Below are 24,748 nucleotides of genomic sequence, written 5' to 3' on the forward strand. Positions count from 1 at the left end.
TTTTCCATCAATATCACATATTTCTGTATGCATTTTGCTTTTTGTTACCACAAGGTGGCAGCATGCATCTATTTCTGGGTTGCACATACACGCACAGGCTCCACTCACGATCTGATGCACTTTCACCCTCTGGAAAGGGTCGTGCCAACAAAACGTATGACAATAAAAGTCACCAAAAGTTTAATTAATTCCATTTTATTTCATCGAATTATATATAATTTCATTTAATCAACTGTTGAATTTGTTTTAAAAATCCTAAGATTGCTTTTAGAAGACGCTCTCAGATAAATGTTGCAGTTGAGATATTGTTGATAACAGAATGTACATAATGAGTTGCGTGACAGGTGTGAATAGTCGGTTGTAAATCTGGCAGCAGCAGCAGAAGCAGGTTGGCCGACCTCTGCAGAACTGGAACTGAAAAGTGAGACCATTGGTCCCAAAAAATACTATCTCTCCAGATAAGGCACCTCACCTTTGTTTAATTTGTCTCTCTTTTTCTAGCAATGTAGTCTTTTATCTTTATCTTAAAATAATAGTCTGAAAGTTCAGGTACATTTCCATTTGAAGTTAATATGAAAAAATAGTGACACACTTGAGGAGTTCAAACAATACTGCTTTTTGGTGCTATACATATTAATCACTACATGTGAACAATGCCCGTTATTCCCAAAAGTTATATTTACATATTTGGAATATTAGCCATTTTGTTTTGCCGTTGAATGACACCATATTTAATTAGCCTGTCTTACACTACCCACTGCTGTCTACAGCTTTAACAATGCCTACATTCTTTATATGTAACTGTCCAGGAACTTTATACACTTTGATAGTAGCAGGTTGGGACAACTTCTGTCGTCAAAACCGCCCAAATTCTTGGCTGCACACCTATGATGTAAAGGTCTCCTTCCAGCCATCTCTTAGATATACTCATACGTCATTGAAGTACTGGGAATTCATTGACCGACTGGAGGCTGTGGTATTTCAATAATGTTTAATTGATCTTAAGGGGTCCAACGTGTGCAAAGAAAATGTCCTCCAGCAGCAGCTGATCTTATTAGTACAAGGCTGGAAACATTAATGTTCTTATTTTATTTACATCAAATTATGACCCTCCAATCTGAGTGTGGCAGCAGGAATTCAGACTCATCAGACCAGACAACATTATTACAATCTTCCAGGTCCCACTTTGCTCTAGTTTCCTGTTCTGATGTAGCTGCCGGCCTGTTTCAAGGTTTGAGGCGTGATGCAATTAGAGATGGACCTCTGCATTCTTTGGTGTGCAGGTTGTCTTTTTCTAAATAATTTCTAACCAATTTGGGCATTTTCCTCTGACTCTTGGGAACAAGAAATATTTCAGCCCAGAGAACAGCAGCTCACACGATAGATGGAAGAGATGGTCTGCAAAAATTCCAGTGAATTAGCAGTTTGTGAAATTGAAATATTCAGACACATCTGTCTATCTATCTATCTATCTATCTATCTATCTATCTATCTATCTATCTATCTATCTATCTATCTATCTATCTATCTATCTATCTATCTATCTATCTATCTATTGTGCTGTGCCATCTGTCAGCTGTTCGTATTATTGACATAACAGCGTCACACAGAAACCATGTGTACATTTTATAAAATACGACGTATTGTAGGTTCAACCAGCCACCAGTGTATGTAAATACGTGACATCAGAGAATAAAATGCTGCAGGGGGGGTTATTTTACACATATGAGACAGAAGATGCCCAGTCTGCCTCATAGCAAACACGCTTGATACAAACTGAGAGCGTCAGTGTGCCTCAGCAGAGGCTGTGACGAGAGGGAGAAAGTCATCGACCGGCAGTAACCCCAGCGTATTGTGCATCAGCACTGACTGCAGCCTGCAGCGCTCCTGTGTGAGCGCATGCGCACACTGGCTCAGCACGCCTCAGCGAGTCACGTGACGCTGTGGTGCGGTGGCTCTGCGTTTTCGTCTTTCGTGCCAATTGGCTGAGACCGATCTTTCTATAAAGCAGTGATGACACACATTTGTGAAGTCATGTGACCATCTGTACTAATAATAAGGTTATGGTAAAAAAAAAAAAAAAAAACTGACCACATGATCTTAAAGATAATTTTACATTTTCAAATGTGCACTCGTGAAACTGATGTCCATTTTATACACATATTTCCATTTACATTTGAAAGGTTGTGTACATGTTTTGATTTTCTGTATAGTAGTATATCATTGACTTGGGGGAAAAACAATCTTACAGTACATTTATATAAGCAACAAGAGAAAGTTATATCTTCTCGCATTTCCAATGTGGGTGCAAGAACATTTAACTTGCTCTTGTGGCTTGTATACGTGCAGTATAATGAGTATGGAGAGGAAATGAGTGGTGCTTTTGCTTCCTCTGTTTGAACTTTTTGACCTGAAGGCGGAACTTCAGGGGAAATTGAATGTGGGAAACATTTATCTTTTCTAAACAATGATAGTTTCAGTTTGCTCTTCAGCCAGTAGTTCCTCTTTAAAGGTGTCATCATTGAGGTGTGAGCCCGAGCAGCGCTGGTCAAGGCCCTTATGGTATGCAAGAAATTATTATTATTATTATTATTATTATTAGTAGTAGTAGTAGTAGTAGTAGTAGTAGTAGTAGTAGTAGTAGTAGTAGTAGTAGTTTATTATTATTATTATTGTTGTTGTTGTTGTTGTTGTTGTTGTTTTACTACTCTCTTACAACCAAAACATGGTCATTACTCATGTCTGTAAACACAAATATCTCAACTGTGCAGATATTGTGACAACTACAAGGAGGTGAGACCTGCTGACAGAATTATTGACATTTGATTGTGTGAATGCTGATTCTGAGAATTATTTGCATTATTTGCATACAGCCCCCCGCAGTCAAACCAATCATAACCATTCAAGTATCGAAATGTGCAACTTGATATTCTCAGCCGGAGTCCCACATGTTGCGAGAACCTGTTCAACGCCGTTTGCAGTTTTAATTTATTCTGGAACTTTGTATATCAGATGAAGACTAAAAATAAAACCCAGAAGAACAGGATCAGCTTGTTAGTCTATGCAATTAGACTGGTGGCATTGTTATAGTTGCAGAGAGGAGGAAAAGAAGAAGAAGACATTTTTCAAACTTTTCATTCAATAGCAAATCAGAAGCCAAGTAATGTTTGATTTAATTCTCTGCCTCACTAATACAAGTATAACTGCAGCTGTGATGGTTGAAAAAGATAAATTTTTTCTCTAAAAGTGTACATCTTGGGTATTCTCATCATATTAATGCAATGCGTTTAGTGTAATAAATACTTCCTGTATGTAGATGCAGTCAGAAAACATGCACCCGTCCATCTTCTATCTGATCCTTCATCGTGTTCAGGGTCATGTTGCACTGGAGTCAATCCCAGCTCACTCTGGCAGGAGGACAGGTCGCCAGTCCATCACAGGACAAACGGAGACACAGACAACCACATACTCACATTCACACCTAGGGGCAATTTAAGGTCACCAAATAAACTCATGTGTGTTTTTGGACTGTGAGCAGACACTGCAGAGAGGAAAACGCCCCTCACACACACACAGGGAGAACATTCAGACTCTGCTAATCAAACCTCAATATCCATAGTTTAAAATCATTTCTATTAAAGTTTGCATGTTGGCAAAAAAAAGTAAGCTTTTAATATTTTGAATTATATGGCTTTAATGAAATAGATCACTGTGTTGTTGTATTGATCTCAAGGCCGGCACACACTACAGGCTAATCGGCTGATTTTAGTCCCGATCTCGTCGGATCACAGGCCCGATTGTCGGATGTCTGCAAAAAAAAAAATTGTGTCTTGATTTTCCTGTGGTTTGGGGAGTGTTAAGAGCAATTTTGTCTGATCCGATGCACTTGGAAGGTCTCGGAAAGAGAGATCGGCAATAATGAACATGTTTAATATTTGCAATGAAGAAATCCCGTAGTGTGTGTTCAGTGTCCTGCATCGTACGTGTAACATGCCGTGTTTTACACTGAAGTCGAGTTCTATTGTGCGTGAAGAACACAGCCTATATAGTTTCATCGAAGCCTTTGGTGCACAGCCTGATACTCCGCTGAACAATCGGCTAGTGTATGGTGAGCCACACACTGTGAGATCACAAGAGGAACGTCTTGTGCGTTCTGTCTTTTGTGATTATGAAGTGTGTGGCCATCTGTGAAGATTTCAAATTTTTAAAAAATCGTGTCGTGTGTACCTGGCTTAAGTCAGGAGAAACTCATGCATCTTAGCACTTCCAGTCTGAGGGTTTGTTCGATAGTAACCCCGCCCGGCTCAGCCGGCATATCTGCAACGTGTGTGCATGTGTGTAAGGATGGTTTCTCTCTGCTGGGGGATGGGTCTGAGTTTTAGTCGTCTGTGGAAGTGCATGTGTGTGTGTGGGTTGGTTTCACCCCCCCCCCCAACCACCACCCCTCCTTCACTCATTTGGGTTGCGTCGCCTTGTATGGGAGCTTTGGATGGTGTGGTGTGAGCAGTGTGGGCCAATCAGGAGGCCGCAGAGCGAGAAGGGGGCGCCTGAGGAAGCGGGCGGGCCGTTGTGTGTCTGGGTGGGGTTTTGAGGAGGAGGGACCCAGCGCTGCCGGCTGCTGTTTGAAAATGAATGATCTGCTGCTGGAGTTGTAGACACAAGGACGTGTGTTTAGCGTAAACCGAATCCGCAGCAATCGTAGAAAGGATAGAGGGCAATATTTATTTATTTATTTATTTTTTCTATTGAACAAACATTTCGAAGAAAACCAAGTTCTGTGTGGGAAGAATCAGTCTCCAGCAATATGCGATGTGAGTATGAATATTTATCTGTTCATCTCTTGTAATACTGAATTGAAACTCTCACTCTGTCATAATCATTTCTTGAATTATCCCATTGAAAGTGTATTTTTGATGTGAGCACGCGTTCGTTTTTTTTGGTCCGATGGATTGAAACATAGAGTATAACTGAGCCTTCCAACAGCAGCATGTGCAGAGCTGGAAGGGTGTAACCCAGCCGGCAGCTCTGTGACAATTCCCCCGGTGTTATTTTGGTCATGATGCAGGAATTCCTTTAAAGCTTCAACCTGCGCTGTTAAAGCTCTGCACTTGTTTTGTTTTTTTTGTCAACACTCAAAACATAAATAGAAACAGCACCATAAGAGTGCTGGAGGAGATGCCAGGCAGTGATCTGTGATGGTGGGATGCAGCAGCTGGACGGACGGGGATGCAGAGTATACAACATTAAACCTGTCTCACTTGTTTTCAGGGGGTAGCATCACGCTTCTGTCAGCCCAGCGGAAAGACTGCTGTTATCTATGACAAAGAGAGGAACTCAGACCAAACTGAAAGGGGGATTGGGTTTTTGTCTCCTGTTTGACGGGGGATTAACCTAACTGATTTTTACAAGCGTGGTGAGAGAGTCCCTCGTTTGGTTGCGGGCAGACACATTTTGGCTGAGGATGGAGTCCATCTGTATTAATCAGTAATAAAATGTAACGGGTTTAAGTGTTGTTGATTTTCTAACTGCAGTTACACTTCCTTTATTTGAATGGAACAGCTGTTGCTATGCACTACAGTCATAATCCTCCCATGACTGGGAGAATGCAGTATTTCTGACAGGATGCCAGTTTGTGCAGTGGTGCTTAAATCCACCAGGGAAGTCAGCATGTCCATTGCTTGTGATGGACAGTGATAAAGAAACTGCACTAAATCCTGCAAAAAAAAAAAAAGAACAAAATGCAAATGCTCTCAGTCATTCTCATCATACCAATGCAAATCTTTTAATTATTTCATGGCCAAGGGATAAAAACAGTCAGTTGTTCTTATATTTAATGGCAGATCTTCTCTGTTTTAAGCTTCTCATATGAGAGGGTTGATTCCGGTAGTTGACCTAAAGATATACAACTCAAGTATATGGATGAATGCACATTCACAAATTACGACATTTAATAAGTCAAGTAAGAAAGTATTTGTTGAAGCATGTTTGAATGGGAAGATTTCTAGTCTCAGATTCGTGATGCGTTACATCAGAGCAAATAACTTTGAAATGGTTGGGAGATTATTCTGTAGTTTAGTAGATTTGTGAAATTATTTGTTATGGGGAGTTATGTTGAATGAAGATAACTTGTCTGTAAATTGTGCTTGTTTTGTTTTGTATGGAGTTATTTTTCACTTTTGAATGTACACAAATATGCCACTTTGTTTTATAAAACGTTGCTGTGAGCTTTTTACATATAATTTCCGACACTTAAAAAAAAAAATCTAACATTTCACACCTTCATCCATCATTAGGCTTCATCTTGACTGCTTAACTATTTGTAAGATCAGTTAAAGCCCATAAACTTCACTAAGAAAAGGTTTGAGGAAGTGACAAAGCTCAGCCAGATTTAGTTTTTAGTCATGCAGTTGAGCATAAAGAGTGGTTGCCATTTCCAGTAATGATGTTCATAATGTAAGACTTTTTTTTTATTTATTTTTTTACAGTAGGCCATTAGCGCATGACAGCTTAAAGAGAGAGACGTGCAACTCGAGCTTTGACATAAACGTGATTGGCACATGTGATGTTGCTTTACCGGGCCTTGCCGTGTTTGAAAGGGTGAAGGAGGATTTAAGAATTAAACGAATGACAAATTATTTTTAGAGATTTCCTCAGTGTCACTGGTTTAAGTTCAAGAATGTCTAATCCATTTTTCAACGGCTTGTCCATACCTTGGCCCATGTTAGCTGGGATTGGCTTCAGCCCCCTCGACCCTGACTTGAATAAAGTGGGTGCAGAGGATGGTTGGATGGATGGAAATTTCACCCATGTTAAGTATAGTGTTGATAACGCTTTAGAAAGAATTAAATCAAATTAAATCCTATATAACTTGTTTTTCCAGACCCGTAAGCCGAAAGATTTGGTTGGCAAATGTGTTTCAAACTCTAAATTGAAATTCAAATATTTCTATTCCTGCTCTCTGACCTCTGCTGCAATTGTACCTGACAGGCCAGCTAAGATAGGACTCTGCTTCAACAGCCTGGAAGAAGCTGCTGGTATGTTTTTAACTCTCTTAAATAAACAGGTCGGACCTGTGATTTAACAAAAAGAGAGAGAGCGAGAGAGAGAGAGAGAGAGCGGGAGAGAGAGAGAGAGAGAGAGAGATCAATGTTGGACAACAGTGAATGATAAAGAGAGGGGTGTGGATTTGAGGCGAGATCACGCTTTTTTGTTCGGATGGGATTGGATGCAGTTCCTGTGATGAGGTAATGATAGAAGCTGTTAAAGAGGTTCTCTGCAATTTTTCTGGAAGTTAGCATTCAAAACTGACATGCTGGATGATGTTTGTCAGGAAAGAGGAGAATAACTATAAGTTATATTTGTCGATCCTCCACTGGCTCTGCCCACTCTGGACAGGGACATTCATTTTGCTGCGTAACTCAAAATCAATTCTTTTATTCCTCTACATGGATTTTATTGGATTTACTGAGGGTGGAGCATCGGAAATGTTTGCAACTGGTGTTTTGTTAACCCGGCACAGCAATGAATGGCAGTCTTGTTATTTGCTAAAAGACAATCGTATCTGGAGCAGGACTTTCCACTTTGCCAGCTTTACGCCATATGCTGCTTATACTGTTGCTACACTATACATTTTGTATAAGTTGGAAGTTTGTACAAAGACGAAATTCATTTTAAAGCTCACCAAGTCGATCATTCAGGTTGAGTGTATTGTTGTAGCATTGTGTGTTTTTGTGCATTTCAATTGTGTTTACAGGTATTTTCTGTAAACACAACCTCGCATACAGCTGCTACAATATGTAAGCGACGACTGTGAACCAACAACACACTGGACTTTTCTCAGTACAGCACATTGCTGGCAGTCACGTTATGTTGTTGTTATTTTACCTGATTGGTATTTACACCAGTAAAGTGTATGCTATGTAAATAAACCAGTTCCATCACACATATTTCCGTCAAAAAAGAATGTCACTCTTTTTTTAAACTACTCATTATCTAGTTTCTGTTGTGTGTGTGTGCGTGTAGTGATCCCTTCAGTCCCTTGAAGTGTAGCTATTGGTTAATATGAATACTTGATGTTTTCACGTCACTTTGTTTACTAACTGCTTAAATCCTATACAAATGAATGAAGGAAAACATCAAGTATTTGTTTAGCAAATTAAAACCGATATACTGTAATTATCAAAGACATATTTACATGTGCAGGCTTGATGAACATATTTGAAGTTGACTGACAGAAGTGTCATCATTAACAAAAAGTAAAAAGACAACGTGTCCTGCAGGTCACAACGTTTGCAAAATGACTCGATATGTGATGGCACAGAATTACATAATCATAAAAAAGGTGCAATGTTGAAATCCTCCTTTCCACCCATGAAGACATTCTTCTTGATGACAATGGGCCTGATGCACTATCAATACCGCTCATTCTCAATAACGGTTACATTGTTTTAATGTTGCGTTTCTATTACTTGCAGCTAACAACCCGAACGCTGCTTTCTTTCAGTGACTGAGTCTGAGTCCGTTGGTGCGTCTGAAGCTGTGATGGAGCCTCCTCGGGCTCAAGGCTTCCTGGAGGCATCCAGTGTTGCAGGCGATAGCAAAGCATCGCTTGACGACGCCCTCGTGGACACAGCAATGTACGTGAAACACAAAGCGAAACAAACACACTCTACTGGATATTGTAGGGTTGTTTCTTTTTTTCCTCTCCAGGCAACTAGATTTGCTTTAACTATCTACTAAAGCAAGAAAAAATTGTAAATTTGACCAAGTAACAGCCATTAAAAAGTGCCAACTTAAAGTCAGTCAACAGATTTCGTTCTTGGAATTATTAGTTGAAATTTACAACTCACAAATGACGTGTGCTGTCTTTGCTTTTAGATCGTAAATTAACAGGATTTTTTTGTTTGTTTGTTTACATTCTTTTCTATGTATCTATAGTGCACTTTCCATGTTTGTCACGTCAATATAAATCTATACTTTAACTGTGCTGTCATGGTCATTGAATTCACTGTTGTCCCCACATGACACAGTGAATCTGCTCGGATGTACCACCTCATCCTAGTGACTCATGAATGTTTTTTTTCCCTTTTACCATAGTGAGTCCTCAGAAGAAGAGTCCGCAGGGGAAAGGGAAGAGGAAACTGGTGCCCATGATGAAGTCACCAGGAGCTCCAAGACTACAGCGGTCCCTGCAGACCACAGCTCAAACACACAACAAGGTGAGGGATGAAGCAATTAAAAACCACCAGGTTCAATGTGTTTACTCTTTTTCTCCGGTCCCCCTGCTCCTCCGTGTACGCGGACATTTTGCATGGTGGAGCTGCTGGATGCACATTATGCTGAGTTGTGTGTGTGTGTGTATATATATATATATATATATATATATATATATATATATATATATATATATACTGGGTATTCAGGCTCAATCCACCAAACCAATGCTGATGTGCCGGGCTGGATTCGGTTGCTTAAGTTGGCCTTTTTGATTGATCTCGTACTATTTTTTTTTCCCTGAGGAAGCATTGGGAGGAGGAGTGAATGAACTTCACATTCTCTGGCAGAACAAACTCAACTTCCCTTTTCCTGCCTTAAAACCCCCCCAGATACATTCCTGCCTTTGTTGCACTGGGAAAAAGTTCCAGTAAATATAGTTGGTGATGTTAGTCTGACTGAGGGCAAATTAACAAAAATTTTTATATTCATCTTGAAAAAAAATTGTCCACTATTACTTGAATTGTTATGTATTTTATTTTATAATTTACAAGACTGAAATATTGAGTAAACATAAATTATCTTAAAGGTTCATGCACATATTTACCCTCAGGGGAGTTTTCCCAGTGAAATGTTTGCCTTCCTGGCCTTTCAGTGACCCTGTGTACTGATAACCAGCTGTGTGTTTGGTTATAAACTCACTATATGACACCATCACTGACTCAACTGCTGTCAATGTTGCAATATTTGTTTTGACTGTAAAAAAAACTGAACCTTCTTGAGGAGCTTTCACCATATTGATATTTTAAATGTAAAAAAACAAAACAAAACGTGTTTTATTGGAAAGAAAATACAAAAGACACCCCCAAGTGTTGCAACTATTCCACGGCTGCACTTGTCTAACCAGGACATCCGTGTGTAAACTGAGACCTCCAGGTTTGTTTGAAGAAATTCTATTTTAATGTTTACTTTTGTTGTCATTTGTAATGACATTTAGCTAATGAGGAGGCATGGCCATCTGCCTGCTCGTGTTCAGAATACATCAGTAACGGCTGTAGCCTGTGCTTTGTTGTCACAAGCAACAGAGCAGATGGCCCGTTACAGATATGAAAGCCACGTTGTCGTAAGTTGTATTTATCCTTCAACGGCGGGTTGGAATAATTCAGATCAATTAAAGTTATTCTAGTTTTAGTTGCATCCATAGCATTGTTGCATTGAATAAAATAATAAACTGCCTGTCCCACATCCGCTCCCACCATCAGCCTATAAGTAAAAAGACTTCTAAAACAATACTTGTGTAGGATAACAAAGCAATTTTGTGTTTCAGGTAAGAACAGGTTCTTCCAAAATATAGATCTTAATGAGATAAGGTGGGATAGCCGGTCGTAATATGATGAGAGTAGACATTTATTTAATCGTCTTGCAACAGGACAAGTGGTCTTGTGTTATAACTGCCTAAAACAAGGGGAAAACCGAGTTTTAATGGCGACCTAAAACAGCAAGAAAACAAAATGCAGCATACATAACTGATAGTATTGACTGTACTATGGATTATAATATAAAGTTCAAAACTACACTGGTTGCGAGCAGTCAGACGAAAGGAATGAAAAGTTGGTAAAAACATGACATTGTATTATTCCACCATTTCCTCTCAGAAAATCATCATGTAGTTAACCTAAAGACCATGTCGCTGCACATTATTTACACCTCGGCTCACAGTTTATTCTGAGTGACTGAAAGATAAATGAGTTTCTCCAATTTCCACAGAGGCCTATACTTGTTTGTATATTTACTAAGATGTCACAGAGTGAACAGTATTTCTCCTTATGCCACATATATTGAACAGAAGTGGATGTGGTAAAAACAGTATGATATAATAGACGATGTGTTCCTGCAGAGGGTTGAAGCCTCGAGTGAATGACCATAATGGTTTTGTTGCATCTTCCAGTGAGCGCCTCGCGTCCAAACTCTCTGCCGGTGGGGGCCGCAGCAGAGCCCCGTCTATGGACGACAGATTGCGACGCCGAGGTGAAGCTGAGGATGGAAAACTCCGGCCTGGCCGCCGTGACTCCTCTGACCGTCAACCAGATATTCACCTCTGCTGTTGAGCGCTTTGGTGACTTCGTAGCTTTGGGGTGGAAGGAGGGGGAGCAGCAGAAAACCATGAATTACACGGATTACTACCGAACCTGCCGCGGCGCTGCCAAGAGTTTCTTGAAGGTATGTAGGTCTTGTCTTTTTTTTCTCATGGGGGGAAAAAATCTATTTAACGAAGTGAAGCACCGACTGGACAATAAAAGGTCCTATTGATCAGAATTGTGTTACAGTTGATCTTGAATTATTATGCAGGATATTTTAATCAATTGTGTAGTGGGTAGGACTGTGCACGGTTCAAGACTTTGTGTCACCAATATTCAGCTGGAATGAGCTCCAATGCCTGTGACTGATTAGGATAAAGCTTTTTGAAGTGAAGTGTTGTTTGGACAGTTTGTTATGCATCGTTTGAACAATTGCTTTAAAAGTGTCTTGTGTCTCTGCAGCTCGGTTTGCAACGTTACCACAGCGTTGGGATCCTGGGTTTCAACTCTGCTGAGTGGTTCATCGCCGACATTGGGGCCATTCTGGCAGGGTGAGTTCATTTTTATCTCGGGAATTGTCATTTTGATGTGACTGTTAACATCACTGATTGATCCCCCACTCAAGGTTACATAAACAGCTTAGTGTGTATGTGTATTAAAGATGCGTTTCTTTCTTGAAATATGTCATTTTAGACTTGAAGTCTTGAGTGTCAGAAAGGACCTCGGGTGTCGTTCAGTTCATCACGTAGCCTCTCAGTCTGAAGACGCCCTCATTGACTGACTGATGGGTCGCAGTAGTTTGCTTAGCGAGAAGCCAAAGGACTGTCGCAATGGAAACGGGGCCACTTAGCACACACTAATGGAATAACTGACAATATAATCACGACATAGCTTTCGAGAGGAACCTCTGGAGTTCCTGTGCAGGGCGCACCTTGCCTTTGGCCCGGTTTCAGCTTGGATTTGCTTCAGTTCCCTGCAAGTCTCACTAAGCCACTGGAGTGACGTTTGTCACATTTTGACTTTCACATATTAATTTGGCATTCCGCTGAGATTACTTCTTGGGTACTTCTAAATGCAGGATGTTCACATTTTGAAATGTTTGTAGATGGACGTGTTGCTATTGCAGTTGATGTAAAGCATTTCTCCACAACCGATGCACTGAGCTCAAGCCATGCAACAGCAATCACGAGCCTCGTCGTTGGAAATGCACAAATATTCAGCTCGGCCTTGAGCAGAAACAAAACCACGTTCAATGAGCTCAGCTGAAGCAAGACGTTCACTCCATTTGAGAAACCACAAAAATAGAGAGGAGAAAGAGCCCGCTGGTGATTGAAGGCCTGAGCTGCTTACATCACTCAGCATCTGTGTATTTGGTTTTAAATGCACTCTGTCCAATTAAAATTTCTCTGACGTCATTTCTTGGAATGCAGAAAATGAGTGTAGCCGGATCTCTTTGTAGACATCAGGCGATGTTGGCTCTCCGGTGCACAGAAACTTAACACTCCTCTTTTAGAGCTCTTAAACACACTGATAGTATCTGGCACTCCGCGGATTCCCACACGTCCTCACTGCTCGGCGCTGAATCATCTTCTAAAGAATGTCACCTTGTCAAACCAGTCGAGATGAACCAAATAACCGATCGTGTTGGATACACGTGGCATGAGGTTTTGATCTACACACCAAGAAAACAAAACAACCAGCTTTACTTGTCTCGTGTACAATTACAAGTTTGTCTTGTATTTGAGTGAAACTATGTCAACGAGACTGCATTCATTCTTTCACCATATGTGCAGTAGGACCGAGGCTTAAAAACAAAAACAAATCAGTGGATGGAGTGAGCAACAGCACGGCTTTATTTCAGATGATCTGCATGATGCAAAAAGATTGATTACTTTTTCCTACCATCTGGAGGACGTCCTAACATGCCAGAAACACTTATATATTTAATTCAGCCTATGAAGCATTTCATTCAATGATTTTAACCAAAGTTTAGTGAAATATTCCACTCATGTTCTTCCAGACCTCCAGTAAAATAACCTATATAAAACCCTTTCTTTAATTTTAACTAGTTTTCTATGCAATTCTTTCCTCCCGCTCATGGTGCAGATTCAAGATTTATGTAACTGTTACATTAATGACAACTGATGCCATTAAATCCACATTCTATGCCCACTTTACCCAAGTTAGTGTTGAAGGGAAACTGAACTGTAGCCTGGCTCACAGGACCAGGTACTCTGGAGAAGTCACTGGCCCTTCATAGGCCTAACGCTGTGAGACCACATGCTTATAGTGTCTGACTTTATCCAACAAGATTGTGGGATTGATGGAAGAATATTTTAAACTGAATGAACCTCAGATCAGCTGACGTTCTCCAAAAGCTGGCAAAAATATTCTTTTTCATCACTCTGTACCCTCAGATCTCTTCACCATGGCAGTCTCAAGGCTGATGCATCTTTATCTCCTTCGTTTTCAATATTGAGGTGTTTTTTTTAGTTTCTCACCTCTATCTAATTCTTTGTTCTCTCTCAGGGGCTTTGCTGTTGGCTTCTACACCACCAACACTCCTGAGGCCTGCCAGTATGTAGCAGACAACTGTAAGGCTAACATCATGGTGGTGGAGAACAACAAGCAGCTGCAGAAAATCCTCCAGGTAAGACGAGTGTGAACGAGTGGGAGCGGGAAAACTGGGGGGGGGGGATCACCAGGATGATGTCACATTTGCCATGAAAACATAAAAAATAAAGTTGCCGTGCAATTAAGAACTGCTTATTTTGTGCGTGCGTGCACGTGTACACAGAAATACCATTACTTATTGCTAAACACACACATCCTCACCACAACGAGCTATTCTTATCAAGAAAGCTGGTACTGATGTATTTCCAAAATATCACTGAAGCTTATCACATTGCAGTGCAGATTTTTTTAAAAAAGAAGTAATTTTGAACAATTTTAAAGCTTGTTTAGGATGTTGGCTGTGTAAATTCAAGATACAGCCAGAAATCTATGCATACGTTTTTCTAAATTTAATGAACACAAGCCTCTTATAACTTCAACAACAACCTGTTTTGTTATGAACTAACTACAGTTATTTCTAGTTACGCAGCTTTGTACTTATCAGGTTGTCACATCTCTGTTTGTAGATTGAAGATAAGCTCCCTCACTTGAAAGCCATTATCCAGTACAAAGATGCCCTCAAAGAGAAGAGACCAAATCTGTACACGGTAAGCAGAAAATCCACAAAGAGCAATTATGCAATTTGTTCATAATATGCAAGAAACCAATCGTATAAGTGATTTCCTTTGTGCCGCGCAGTGGGCAGAGTTCATGGAACTCGGCCGGGATGAACCTGATGCTCAACTTGATGCGATCATCTCCAGCCAAAAGCCGAACCACTGCTGCACACTCATCTACACCTCAGGAACCACCGGCCAGCCCAAAGGAGTCATGCTCAGCCACGACAACGTGAGTGACGTTAGGTCTGCCGTTGTGTTTGCGTGTCCTTGAGCATGTCACATGTTTGGCGCCTGAGGCTGGCAGCAGAAACACATTTTTGCGAAACCATCAAAATGCCTCATGATCCAAATTCTCTTCTTTGACGGGCCATAGTGCCCCGGGTGTGGATCGTCAAAATCCTCCGCTGTGTTTTAAACGACCTTCGGGGTGGTCATTGAGGTCACATGGGGGACGGGAGGTCATTTGTGATTGACCATCACTATACGTCTCCTGAAACACATGGCCAAAGTACAGTACAGCATACCTGATTCAACTGCTTCGACCGGGACTAATGAATACATGCATTAATGCGTCTCTATTTGAACAGTTGACTTGGACCGCTCTCTCCACCGGCAAACATGTGGGCGTCACCGATGCCACTCAATCTCAGGAGATTGTGGTCAGCTACCTGCCGCTGAGCCACATCGCTGCTCAGATGGTGGACATCTGGGTCACCATGAGGGTGGGAGGGGCCACCTACTTTGCTCAGCCGGACGCCTTGAAGGTGAGACCCCATACCCGAAGCACCCGCTCCGAGTAAACCACCAACCCCTTTTCTATTCTGTTCACCTGTTTCAGTCTGTTCCAGCTGTTTGGCTTGAAGGATTCCTTTTATGATGCTTGTACTGTTTTGTTGTTGCTGGCCATTGTAAACATGCTGATAAAAAGTACATTTACACTCAAAGGTGAAACTTTGCACAATGCCTAAGATTTCAGCCCAGTTGTATGTCTATAGCACCAACTTCACACCATGTTGGAAAAACCCAAACATCCAATATGGGCAAGCAGAGGAAGACCTTTCCTTCACCTGTTGGGAATGAAGGAATAGCAAGGAGAGAGCAGAGCATTAAAATGAAGAAGTGTTTTTTATGGATCACACTCAGTGCTGCATGATACCCAGCATTACTGCATTTATCAGAGATATTATAGAGATAAAGAATTTATACATACAAGATTTAGGTCCTTGAACACTTGATCCTCATCATCCTTATGCCTACATGCTCATTAGGACGATTTAGGTGTGTAATGTTGTTAGGAGCAGCAGATTAACTGAGCATGTCCAGTCAATGTTGAAGAGAGAGCTAAAGAAGCGATGGGTAAAAACAAACAAACAAAAAAAACAAACAACATTGCGTGATAATTGAGTGATTCCCCGTATGTTTTCTTCACAGGGTTCGCTGGTGAACACTCTGAAGGAGGTGCGTCCCACAGCCTTCATGGGGGTCCCACGTGTCTGGGAGAAGATGCAGGAGAAGATGAAAGCTGTTGGAGCGAAGTCTTCGACGGTGCGTAGAAAAGTGGCAGCCTGGGCCAAAAACGTGGGTCTGCAGACGAATCTCACCAGGATGAACCAGTAAGCACACATGAAATGACTGCTTTGTTGATTCAGTGTGAATCATTTCCTCCCAGGGATTAACTCTTTCTTTTTCCGTGCTTCTGTTGTGTCCTGTTGTTTTCTCAATTGCTCAATAGCTCAATGCATTGAATGGAAGTACAGATTTATACGCACCAAGAATGTCCCCTGACTTTAGGGGATCACTCCCATAATGCTTTCAATTCAATTTAACTTTATTCATGTAGCGCCGGATACAACAACCTAATTTCCTGGCACTTTTATGGAGAAAACCTAACAAATTCACACGATCAAGCATAAGCGACTGTGGATGGAAAAACTCCCATGTTTATAGGAAGAAACCTCTGTCATGTGTCAAATAGGAGTGCAAAGGTCTCACCAATCTCACTCTCAGTTTTTGTGAGCAGGGTTATGCCACTTCATCTGATCCGTTTATAATTTCAATCAGATAGGGCCGATTGAATCAGATAAGTGTTTAAATGATGCAGTTTTAATCAGATCGGTTTGTTATTAGATTACTTCTCGTCTTTGTAACCGCAGCGACTGTCGGCCTCAGTTTTAAACTTATCCCTGAAATGCAGATTAAATGTGTCTCATTTCAGCTTCTGTGGTAGAAAAGGTGAGGGGTTCTCAGTAAAGCTGCGAGATAAATATTGCATATACAATGCATTAGATGAATTATTTCAATGCACCAGCTGAAGCAAATTCAAATTTACAGCCCAGAGAGCTTCACTCACAGGCCAAGAGTTCACAGATAGCTGAAGCAAGAAAAGGTCAATTATATAAGTGGTGACAATTGTATAGACATAAAACATTCATGTTGCAGTTGATGGAAGTAAATAAACATTTTTTTAACATAAATGACCTGAAAACTGTACAAGAATATGCTAAATTACGGGCGGTGTGTGTTTAACTTTGCCTGTAACTCCTCTATGAAACTACTGTGGTTGAAGTATTTTTTTCAGGCTTTTTAAAAAAAATATTTTTTTTTTTAATGAAATAACATATTCTTCTTTTCTAAACAGTTCACCACACCTTCTAACAATCAAATGTTCCATCTTTCACGTCTCCTCAGAAATGTAGAAGCGGGCCAAGCGCCATTCACCTACCACATTGCCAAAAAGCTCGTTTTCAAAAAGGTGCGCAAGGCCCTCGGGCTGGACCGCTGCACCAAGTGCTACACGGGCGCTGCGCCCATCACCAAAGAGACCCTAGAGTTCTTCCTCAGCCTCGACATTCCTCTGCTCGAGCTGTATGGCATGAGCGAGAGCACCGGCCCTCACACCATCTCCCTGCCCTCTGCCTTCAAACTCACCAGGTACGACGTTCTCCTTTCTTTCACTCCCCGCGTATCAAACCCTCAATGCCAGCCTGAAGCCAGGATGAAACGCGTCCCTCATGTTGTCTTTGCAGTTGTGGGAAAGAGATCCCGGGATGCAAAACAAAGCTGTACAACCCGGACGAAGAGGGAAACGGTGAGATCTGCTTCTGGGGCCGCCACGTCTTCATGGGTTACCTCAACATGCCCGAAAGGACAGAAGAGTCCCTGGATGCGGAGGGCTGGCTGCACTCGGGCGACCTGGGCAAACGGGATGAGAACGGATTCCTCTTCATCACCGGACGAATCAAAGGTCATTATCGAAGCTCAAACGGAGGAGAGAAGACAAGGAAACACACTGATTTTCTGTTAACCAAGACTTATTTAAAGATCACTTTATTCATTATTTATTTACCATGTTTTCCTCACTCGTCCTGTTTTTGTTTTCAGCTCATTATCAGAACTGCTCTGCCTTCTGATCACAGTCTGATCTTTTGTAAACTTTCCTCCACTCTAATCAGACAGTAAATCATCTGGTGTTTTTTTTTTTTCTGGAGGGCTGAGCTCCTGAATATGTTCATAATGTGTGCGCATGTTCCTTTCGCAGAGCTGATCATCACAGCAGGAGGCGAGAACATCCCTCCCGTCCCCATCGAGGACGAAGTGAAAGCCGTCTTGCCACTGGTCAGCAACGCCATGCTGATCGGAGACAAGAAGAAGTTTCTTTCTATGCTGCTCACCGTAAAGGTAAAGCTCGTAGAAACGGACGAGACATTATTCCTCGTTTGACTTTCCAAAGACTGACGCCTGCAGCGTCTATGTAGCCATCAGGGAGGTTCTACTCCGCTAGATAAGCTGCTATTGTCCAGATGACACAACATGTCAACTCCTGCAGTGACAAGAATCAGAGGCTGCCACAACTTTTGTTGCAATCCTGTATCCAAACATGCATCTCAAAACAAACTCTCACCTTTGTGATCGACCAGAAAACCCACACTTTTATCTCACTTAAAAAAAAAAGAGTCCCTATAAATATTGTCACATATGGGTACTTTCAATTTTGTGAAAGAAAGTCCTGCATGTTTAATAATAGTGACTTTCATTATTGCGTCACTTCTTTTGAAATCCCAGAGGCCTTACTTTTTGAGAATCAAATCAAGTTTGATGTTTCTAAAATGTTATTTGTATTACAAACAAAATGGTGACTGGAAGCATGGAAAATTCCCTGTTTTTGGGTGAGAAAATATCTCCATGTTTGGACTTTGCACTGTCGAGTTTAATTGAAAATCACTGATATAGTGGGTCTGAGACGAAGGCATAACTCCAAGGCGCCACCTGGTGGCATATTGCTGCTAGAACGGCGGCACGCAGACCATCACAGTAATGTTCATACAGTGGTATTAGGGCCCCTCATGAGAAAATTAAATAATGATAGGAGATTTTTTTTTCATCTTGCACCTTTTTCAACATGCGCTTTGAAAAAAAAAAAAGTTGAAACAGTCGACTCATGTGACTGCTTCTACGAAATGCCTTGCAGTCAGCTCGATGAACTGGTGACATTGTGCTTATTAATAGACTTTAGCAACAAAGAAATTGCCTTTTCCCTCGATGTGTAGTCATCAGAATTAGGACTTTGAAGAGACTGTGCAGCGCATTAGAGAAATGAGACGAGATCAGGCAGTGATGGACTCTCCCACCTCAAGCAGCGCTCCAGTCCAACCATCCTCTACATGAATTGCTGAGCTCTCCCATCAAATTTCCAAATTTCATGAACAAAATACTGACAAGTTGGGTTTAATGCAGCATGAACAAAAAGTAAAGGACTGCACATGTTCCGTGGACGCTAAAGTAACGGGTGTCAAACAGTAAACATTCCTGGGTTCTCTCCCTCCAGTGCCAAGTGAACCAGGAGTCCGGCGAGCCGGAGGACGAGCTGACTTCGGAAGCCGTGGAGCTCTGCAGGAAACTGGGCAGCAAGGCCACTCGTGTCTCTGAGGTCGCCGGCGGACGAGACCCCGCGGTGAACGAGGCCATCCAGAAGGGCATGGACAAAGTGAATGAGAGGGCAATGTCCAACGCTCAGCGCATTCAGAAGTGGGTCATTCTGGACCGGGACTTCTCCGTTTCAGGAGGAGAGCTGGGTGAGTGGTTTGGAATAGTAGGGTGGTCTTATTTTGTAGAAAAGTTGTATGAACAAGAAGAGATCTGACTGTTCCCGTTAATCCTGCCTCATATAGTTTGAACAGAGATCAGATTAGACACGTAAACCAGGACAGGATAATAGTTTGAGGGCAGCTTGTCATTCATTTTTCCCACTCAAACTATTATAAATATAAAGTACTGAACTCTGTTGAATTAAATAAAAAGACAGGAAGCACTAATTTCATAGTAGTACATTTAACAGCTATTATATTTGAGTGATTGTCTCAGATGTTAGATTTCAGTGTTGAGGGATGCTTCGTATTGATTTTTTTCCCCAAAGCTCATCTATAAGTGCTCCGTGAAGTCAATAAACAATATACTTATATATACATATACTGTATATAAGTGTGGCATGAGTCACTGACAGTTTGTAGAAAAATCCTCTTGTTGAAGGTTTACAGGTACATTTGGTGGAATAATGGCTCATGAAATGTTGTTTATGATGACTGTCCCTGTCATTGATGCCGTCATCGAGTAGAAAAGCATAAAACATTCATAAACAAGGATTACAATCCATAAGAGTTTGGCACAAATTTGAAGAGGGATAAAACGCAAGCGTATGTTTTATTTTCACAAACATTGATGCCGGCTTAATACCAATTTCAATATTATTATTCATTTAGTATCATTGAGATATAATGAACAATTTTGTGAGAAATGGTATTCAGAATAAAAAGGAGACTTTAGCACATGAAGCAGTGACAGATAGCGCTGAGATGATGCACAAAACACAAACCAAATAAGATGAAAGGGAAATTAAAAATGAGAAATAATTAAGACGATGAGAATCAAGATCATACATGAATACCAGCATGTTAATCACAAACAATGGTTGATGCAACAACTAACCAGTTCAAATAATATAGTAATCTTTAAACAAGGTTCATTGCAGAAAATAAAATACTTGTACATCCTCAAACTATTCATGATTTAGTTTATAAAAAATCTCATTCAATGTGAAACAGCCTGAAAATTTCTTTAGATAAAAAGTGACATTAGAATTAAGCTTCTCTTCGGACCGATGTGGGTAAAGCCGTGTGGCGACTCGGAACACAAAGTTTTCACAGAGCAGCTCTTGTCGTCTTTAATATTCACGCTGTCTTGATAACCAGTCAGGTCACTGGTTTCCATAAGCTTTGTCACCTGCTGTTCAGTTCTATGGCGTGCGGTGACGAGTGCGACCCCTCGTGGAAGAGTTGGGAACCGCAGATACTTTTACTGAAAGAAATGCATTCGATGTCTCATTTGTTTCACTCTTTGCGCCAGTTGTGACTCCCCCCCCGGCTCTGACCTCCTCCTCTCCTCACCAGGTCCGACCATGAAGCTGAAGCGGCCGGTGGTGGCAAAGATGTACCAGGAACAGATCGACAACTTTTACAAGCAGGTGACCCCGACGACCCCGATGACCCCCGACGCCCCGCTGCCTCCCAAATAGATGCGCTGCAGCAGCCGTGAAGAAGAAGAAGCTTCTCTCTGCGGCTCCTCGTCTCCGCTGCCCTTCTGCTCTTGTACAAACATTTTGCCTTAAGTTGCGTCGGTTCTGTCTTTGGTTCGAGTTTGCAATTGTTTTTACAGAGGAAATCTGTGGGGAAGCCATTGTATAAAATAGCTTTATGATTTTGAAGACATTGTGAAACTAAGCTATTTATTTGCGTTACTGGGAGTCCTGTCAGGCGGATGAAGAAGCTCCGGCTGTTTATGAGTGAAGCCGTTTTATTTGTCAGGAATCATTTGTTTTTTCTTTATTATTATTTTGGGGTTTGCCAAAGTTTACGTCTCGCCAAATACGCATCAAATGAAGAAACATTTCTGGAGAGATTTCACAGAGACCTCCTGTAATTAACAACTTCTTGTCCTTTACATGTTTGTTGTTTCTCTCGTTGTTTTTTCCACTTCGGTTAAAACAAAAATTATTTTTCACTTGTACTCGGAAAGCTGAAGGGTTCTGCATTTACACCTCTATATATCCTCTCTCAGAACATGTCGTTAAGCCATATCTATTGCTTTTTTTGGTGTGTTTTTGGTCAGAATGTCTGTTTCTTATGTTTTTGTACCGACTCATTTAAATGCTGTAATTTTGTGGAATATTGTAAATATGTTTCTCTTATATTATTTCACTTCATTTAGTTTTTTATTGTTATTATTTTTTAAACCATTTTATTGTCAGAACCGCTTCTATAATGCACCGCTTTGGTTTTTGCACTCAAATGAAGGCAAAGTGAAATGTACATAAGGTGAATGTTATGGGTTTATGGCAAAATGTATCCGGGTTGAATTTGTTCATGCCGCTGGGTCAAAGAAAATCCCAAGTTTATGATCCCATTCAGATGTCTTCAGCTTGCTTTAAGACATTTCACACACCAAGAGGACGGAACAGTCAGTGTGGACGGCTATTCTTGGACATGAAGTAGTTGCATATTATATCAACGCCATACTATAGGCCAGATATTTGTAGCAATCCTATGGTGGCGAAGTGATTAATTGCTCACAGGAAACAAGACAGTTATACTACAAGTTGAGGAAATGACTGATTCAAAGCGTCTGGTCTGGGGGAGTGACTTTCTCGACTGATAACATCCGATGAAGTCCATTTATAAATCTTCAAATGTGGAAATGTGAAGTTCATATCGAATGCACTAAATGTATGCATCTTTCGTTCAGTTACTGTTAAACTCGTGTATTGCAGAGGAAATTCACAATACATCAGACAGATTCCTGGATTTGCCTGAAGACGTGTGAACTATATCAGGGTTGAAGGACAGAGGTATAAATGAAGTGGGGGTCTACCTGCTGGAATATACATATGTGTGTCATTGGTTATCAAATAAAAGTAAAATGCATTTGAGTTTGGTGCTCTTCTTTTGGTGCTACATGTCAACAGGTTTTTATTTTTACTTCAAATTATATTTATTATTTCAGTCCATCAGCATACAAAATGCTCATTTGAACTAACATTAACATTTCTATGTATGCGAGAGCAAAAGTTTTTGTATTTGTCTGAATAAATGAGTAGGTTTTATGCCGTTTTAACAAGTGAAAAAGAGGAATATAAGCTGAACAGCTTTTTCTAAGGTTCCAATCGAATAATTTCCCTGGCAAATAAAGGTGGTTTGATCAGATGGAGTATGTAAATAACCAAACCCTGTTTAAAAGGACCCATTGTAAGATATTGCAAGTTAAAGTTGGAGTTAACAACTTTTAGCCGGACCACACACCTTATAGGAAGCAATCGGTTTTGATGTGATTAATAATGCATTTTATTTGTAGATCACTTCACATTTATGAATCTCAAAATGCTAAAAACATAAAATATAAAAAATGGCAATAAAAAAATCAGTAAGAACTGTGAAACAAAAAGGCTTTTAGCCCCTTTTTGAAAACTCAATGGTCTGTGGTGCCGTCAGATTGTCTGGAAATAAATTCTGTAGTTTCCATAATTTCCTTTATAAAAATATTGGTGATTCAGCAAGTTTTGGTCATTTAATTATGCAAGTGGAGGGGGACATTCAAATACCCTCATTCACGTTGAAGTTGAAGCACATTATTATTTTGTAGTTCATTGCAAGTTGAATATTTTGGACTGTATACAAGGCAATAGCAATAGAAAAGATCAGTTTTACAGGGATTATGAGACTCTTACTTACAACAGAATGAAATGGATAAATATCATCACCGAAATTGAAGATCAGCTTATTTTAAATCTGTAGTTTTTATAGCAGATGTAAAAACTAAGATGTTATACTGGATTTAATTATTGGCTTTTTGGTTTAAATTACATATCCCCCCCATTCATCCTTTGCCATTGTACCTTAAACCTTAATTTCCTGGATAAATAGATTGTTAAATTTTTTTGTACACCTTCTAGGAACCCGACAGGATGGGCTGTATTGGAGGCGTTCTCTCCCAGCGGCCGCCGTGGCGCTAATACCATTAACTTTGTGCGTGTGCAGTGAAGCAGCCGGAGCAACGGCAGGTCCCTGAAAGTGAAGCCTCTAAATGGCATCGGGCCCTCTTTTAATTTCATTATTTCCACGTGTGCTCTCCCTGCTGTGACCAGTCAAAACATGACCCTCTGCGGAGCAGCTCATTGATCACCCCCTTGCCATTTCCTCGATAGACGTGCAATAGTCCGGCCTGCTGCTCGACCTCTTGACCTCCCGGCCCGCCGCCTGAACTCCCCATGAACTCTTCCAGAGGGTCACACAGAGGCCAGTGATGAGGCACACGGCGGCAACAGTACTTAATGACTTTATTAATATGATTTCAAAATAAAAAATACCATTAAAATAACATGTTTCTTCCTCGTTAACAACTTGCATCATATGGCCACATGGTGGCATTGCAATGCCAAGTTTTCCTTTTTAAAAAATACCAAATTGTTCATCAGCCATCCAGTTCGTTTTTGTTCAGTCCGTCATTTGTTGCTTTGACCACATATAAGGAACACATTTCAGAGCCCACCCCACCGAGCCCACCCCCCACCACTTAAGGGAAAGAAAAAAACAAAAAAAACCCAAAACAAACGTTTATAAATACAGGTAACCCTGTCCCCTGTCACAGACACATTATGACACCACTGACACAGGAAACACCCCATCTGCACATGCCCCCGCCCACCCACCCACGCCCCCCCCCCCCCTATCCAAACATTTGCTTTGTCCTCATCCTCTAAAGATCCACACAGTAGATAATCTACCTTTGCTGCATTATACACATATTATATATAATATAGTCTCGGCTGACATGCTCCGCTCTCACTGGCCCGGCTTGTCGAGTCGCAAAGCGAAGGAGCCGCTGGGATACTTTCAGCTTCACGTTTATTTGTCACGTAGTCACTTTTGCGTCACGCGTTTCCCGAATGCGCTATTTTCATCAAAATATATTCAGAAATGTGTTGGGTCACATGGGCTCATGAGCCTCGGCTCCGTCCAAAAACCTTGTCAACATATGACAAGGCCTCGTGAGCTCCCTCGACAATGTCACTATGCCTGCAACTTCTGCATTTCCTGCTGGAATGCACGCGGGACGTTTCAGTCAGTTAACCAAGTCTTGTGAAGCCGTGTTTACATCTTGGTTCAGGTTCGGGTGGAT

General features: G+C 41.0%; 1 protein-coding gene across 1 annotated transcript; it reads left to right on the forward strand.

Annotated features, from left to right (window-relative positions):
• The first annotated feature begins 4,689 nt into the window (after window positions 1-4,689).
• acsbg2 (acyl-CoA synthetase bubblegum family member 2) lies at window positions 4,690-22,492 on the forward strand. Its single transcript, XM_080506567.1, has 15 exons — window positions 4,690-4,811; window positions 8,504-8,636; window positions 9,097-9,218; window positions 11,162-11,433; window positions 11,754-11,842; window positions 13,821-13,941; window positions 14,432-14,512; window positions 14,604-14,753; window positions 15,112-15,288; window positions 15,956-16,137; window positions 17,213-17,455; window positions 17,551-17,768; window positions 18,063-18,202; window positions 19,350-19,596; window positions 20,968-22,492. Exons 1-15 carry the CDS (start codon window positions 4,805-4,807, stop codon window positions 21,090-21,092), a joined length of 2,307 nt encoding a protein of 768 aa, XP_080362693.1. The 5' UTR covers window positions 4,690-4,804; the 3' UTR covers window positions 21,093-22,492.
• Window positions 22,493-24,748: the final 2,256 nt, after the last annotated feature.

The sequence above is a fragment of the Blennius ocellaris genome (assembly GCF_963422515.1).
Source record: "Blennius ocellaris genome assembly, chromosome: 12".
In the NCBI taxonomy this organism is placed as follows: domain Eukaryota; kingdom Metazoa; phylum Chordata; class Actinopteri; order Blenniiformes; family Blenniidae; genus Blennius; species Blennius ocellaris.

Bases quoted from the DNA above. Each gene is read 5' to 3' on its own strand.
- acsbg2 (XM_080506567.1), top strand. The intron at 14,754-15,111 runs GTGAGTGACGTT...CTATTTGAACAG, and splicing joins TCATGCTCAGCCACGACAAC to TTGACTTGGACCGCTCTCTC. The intron at 18,203-19,349 runs GTAAAGCTCGTA...CTCTCCCTCCAG, and splicing joins CTATGCTGCTCACCGTAAAG to TGCCAAGTGAACCAGGAGTC.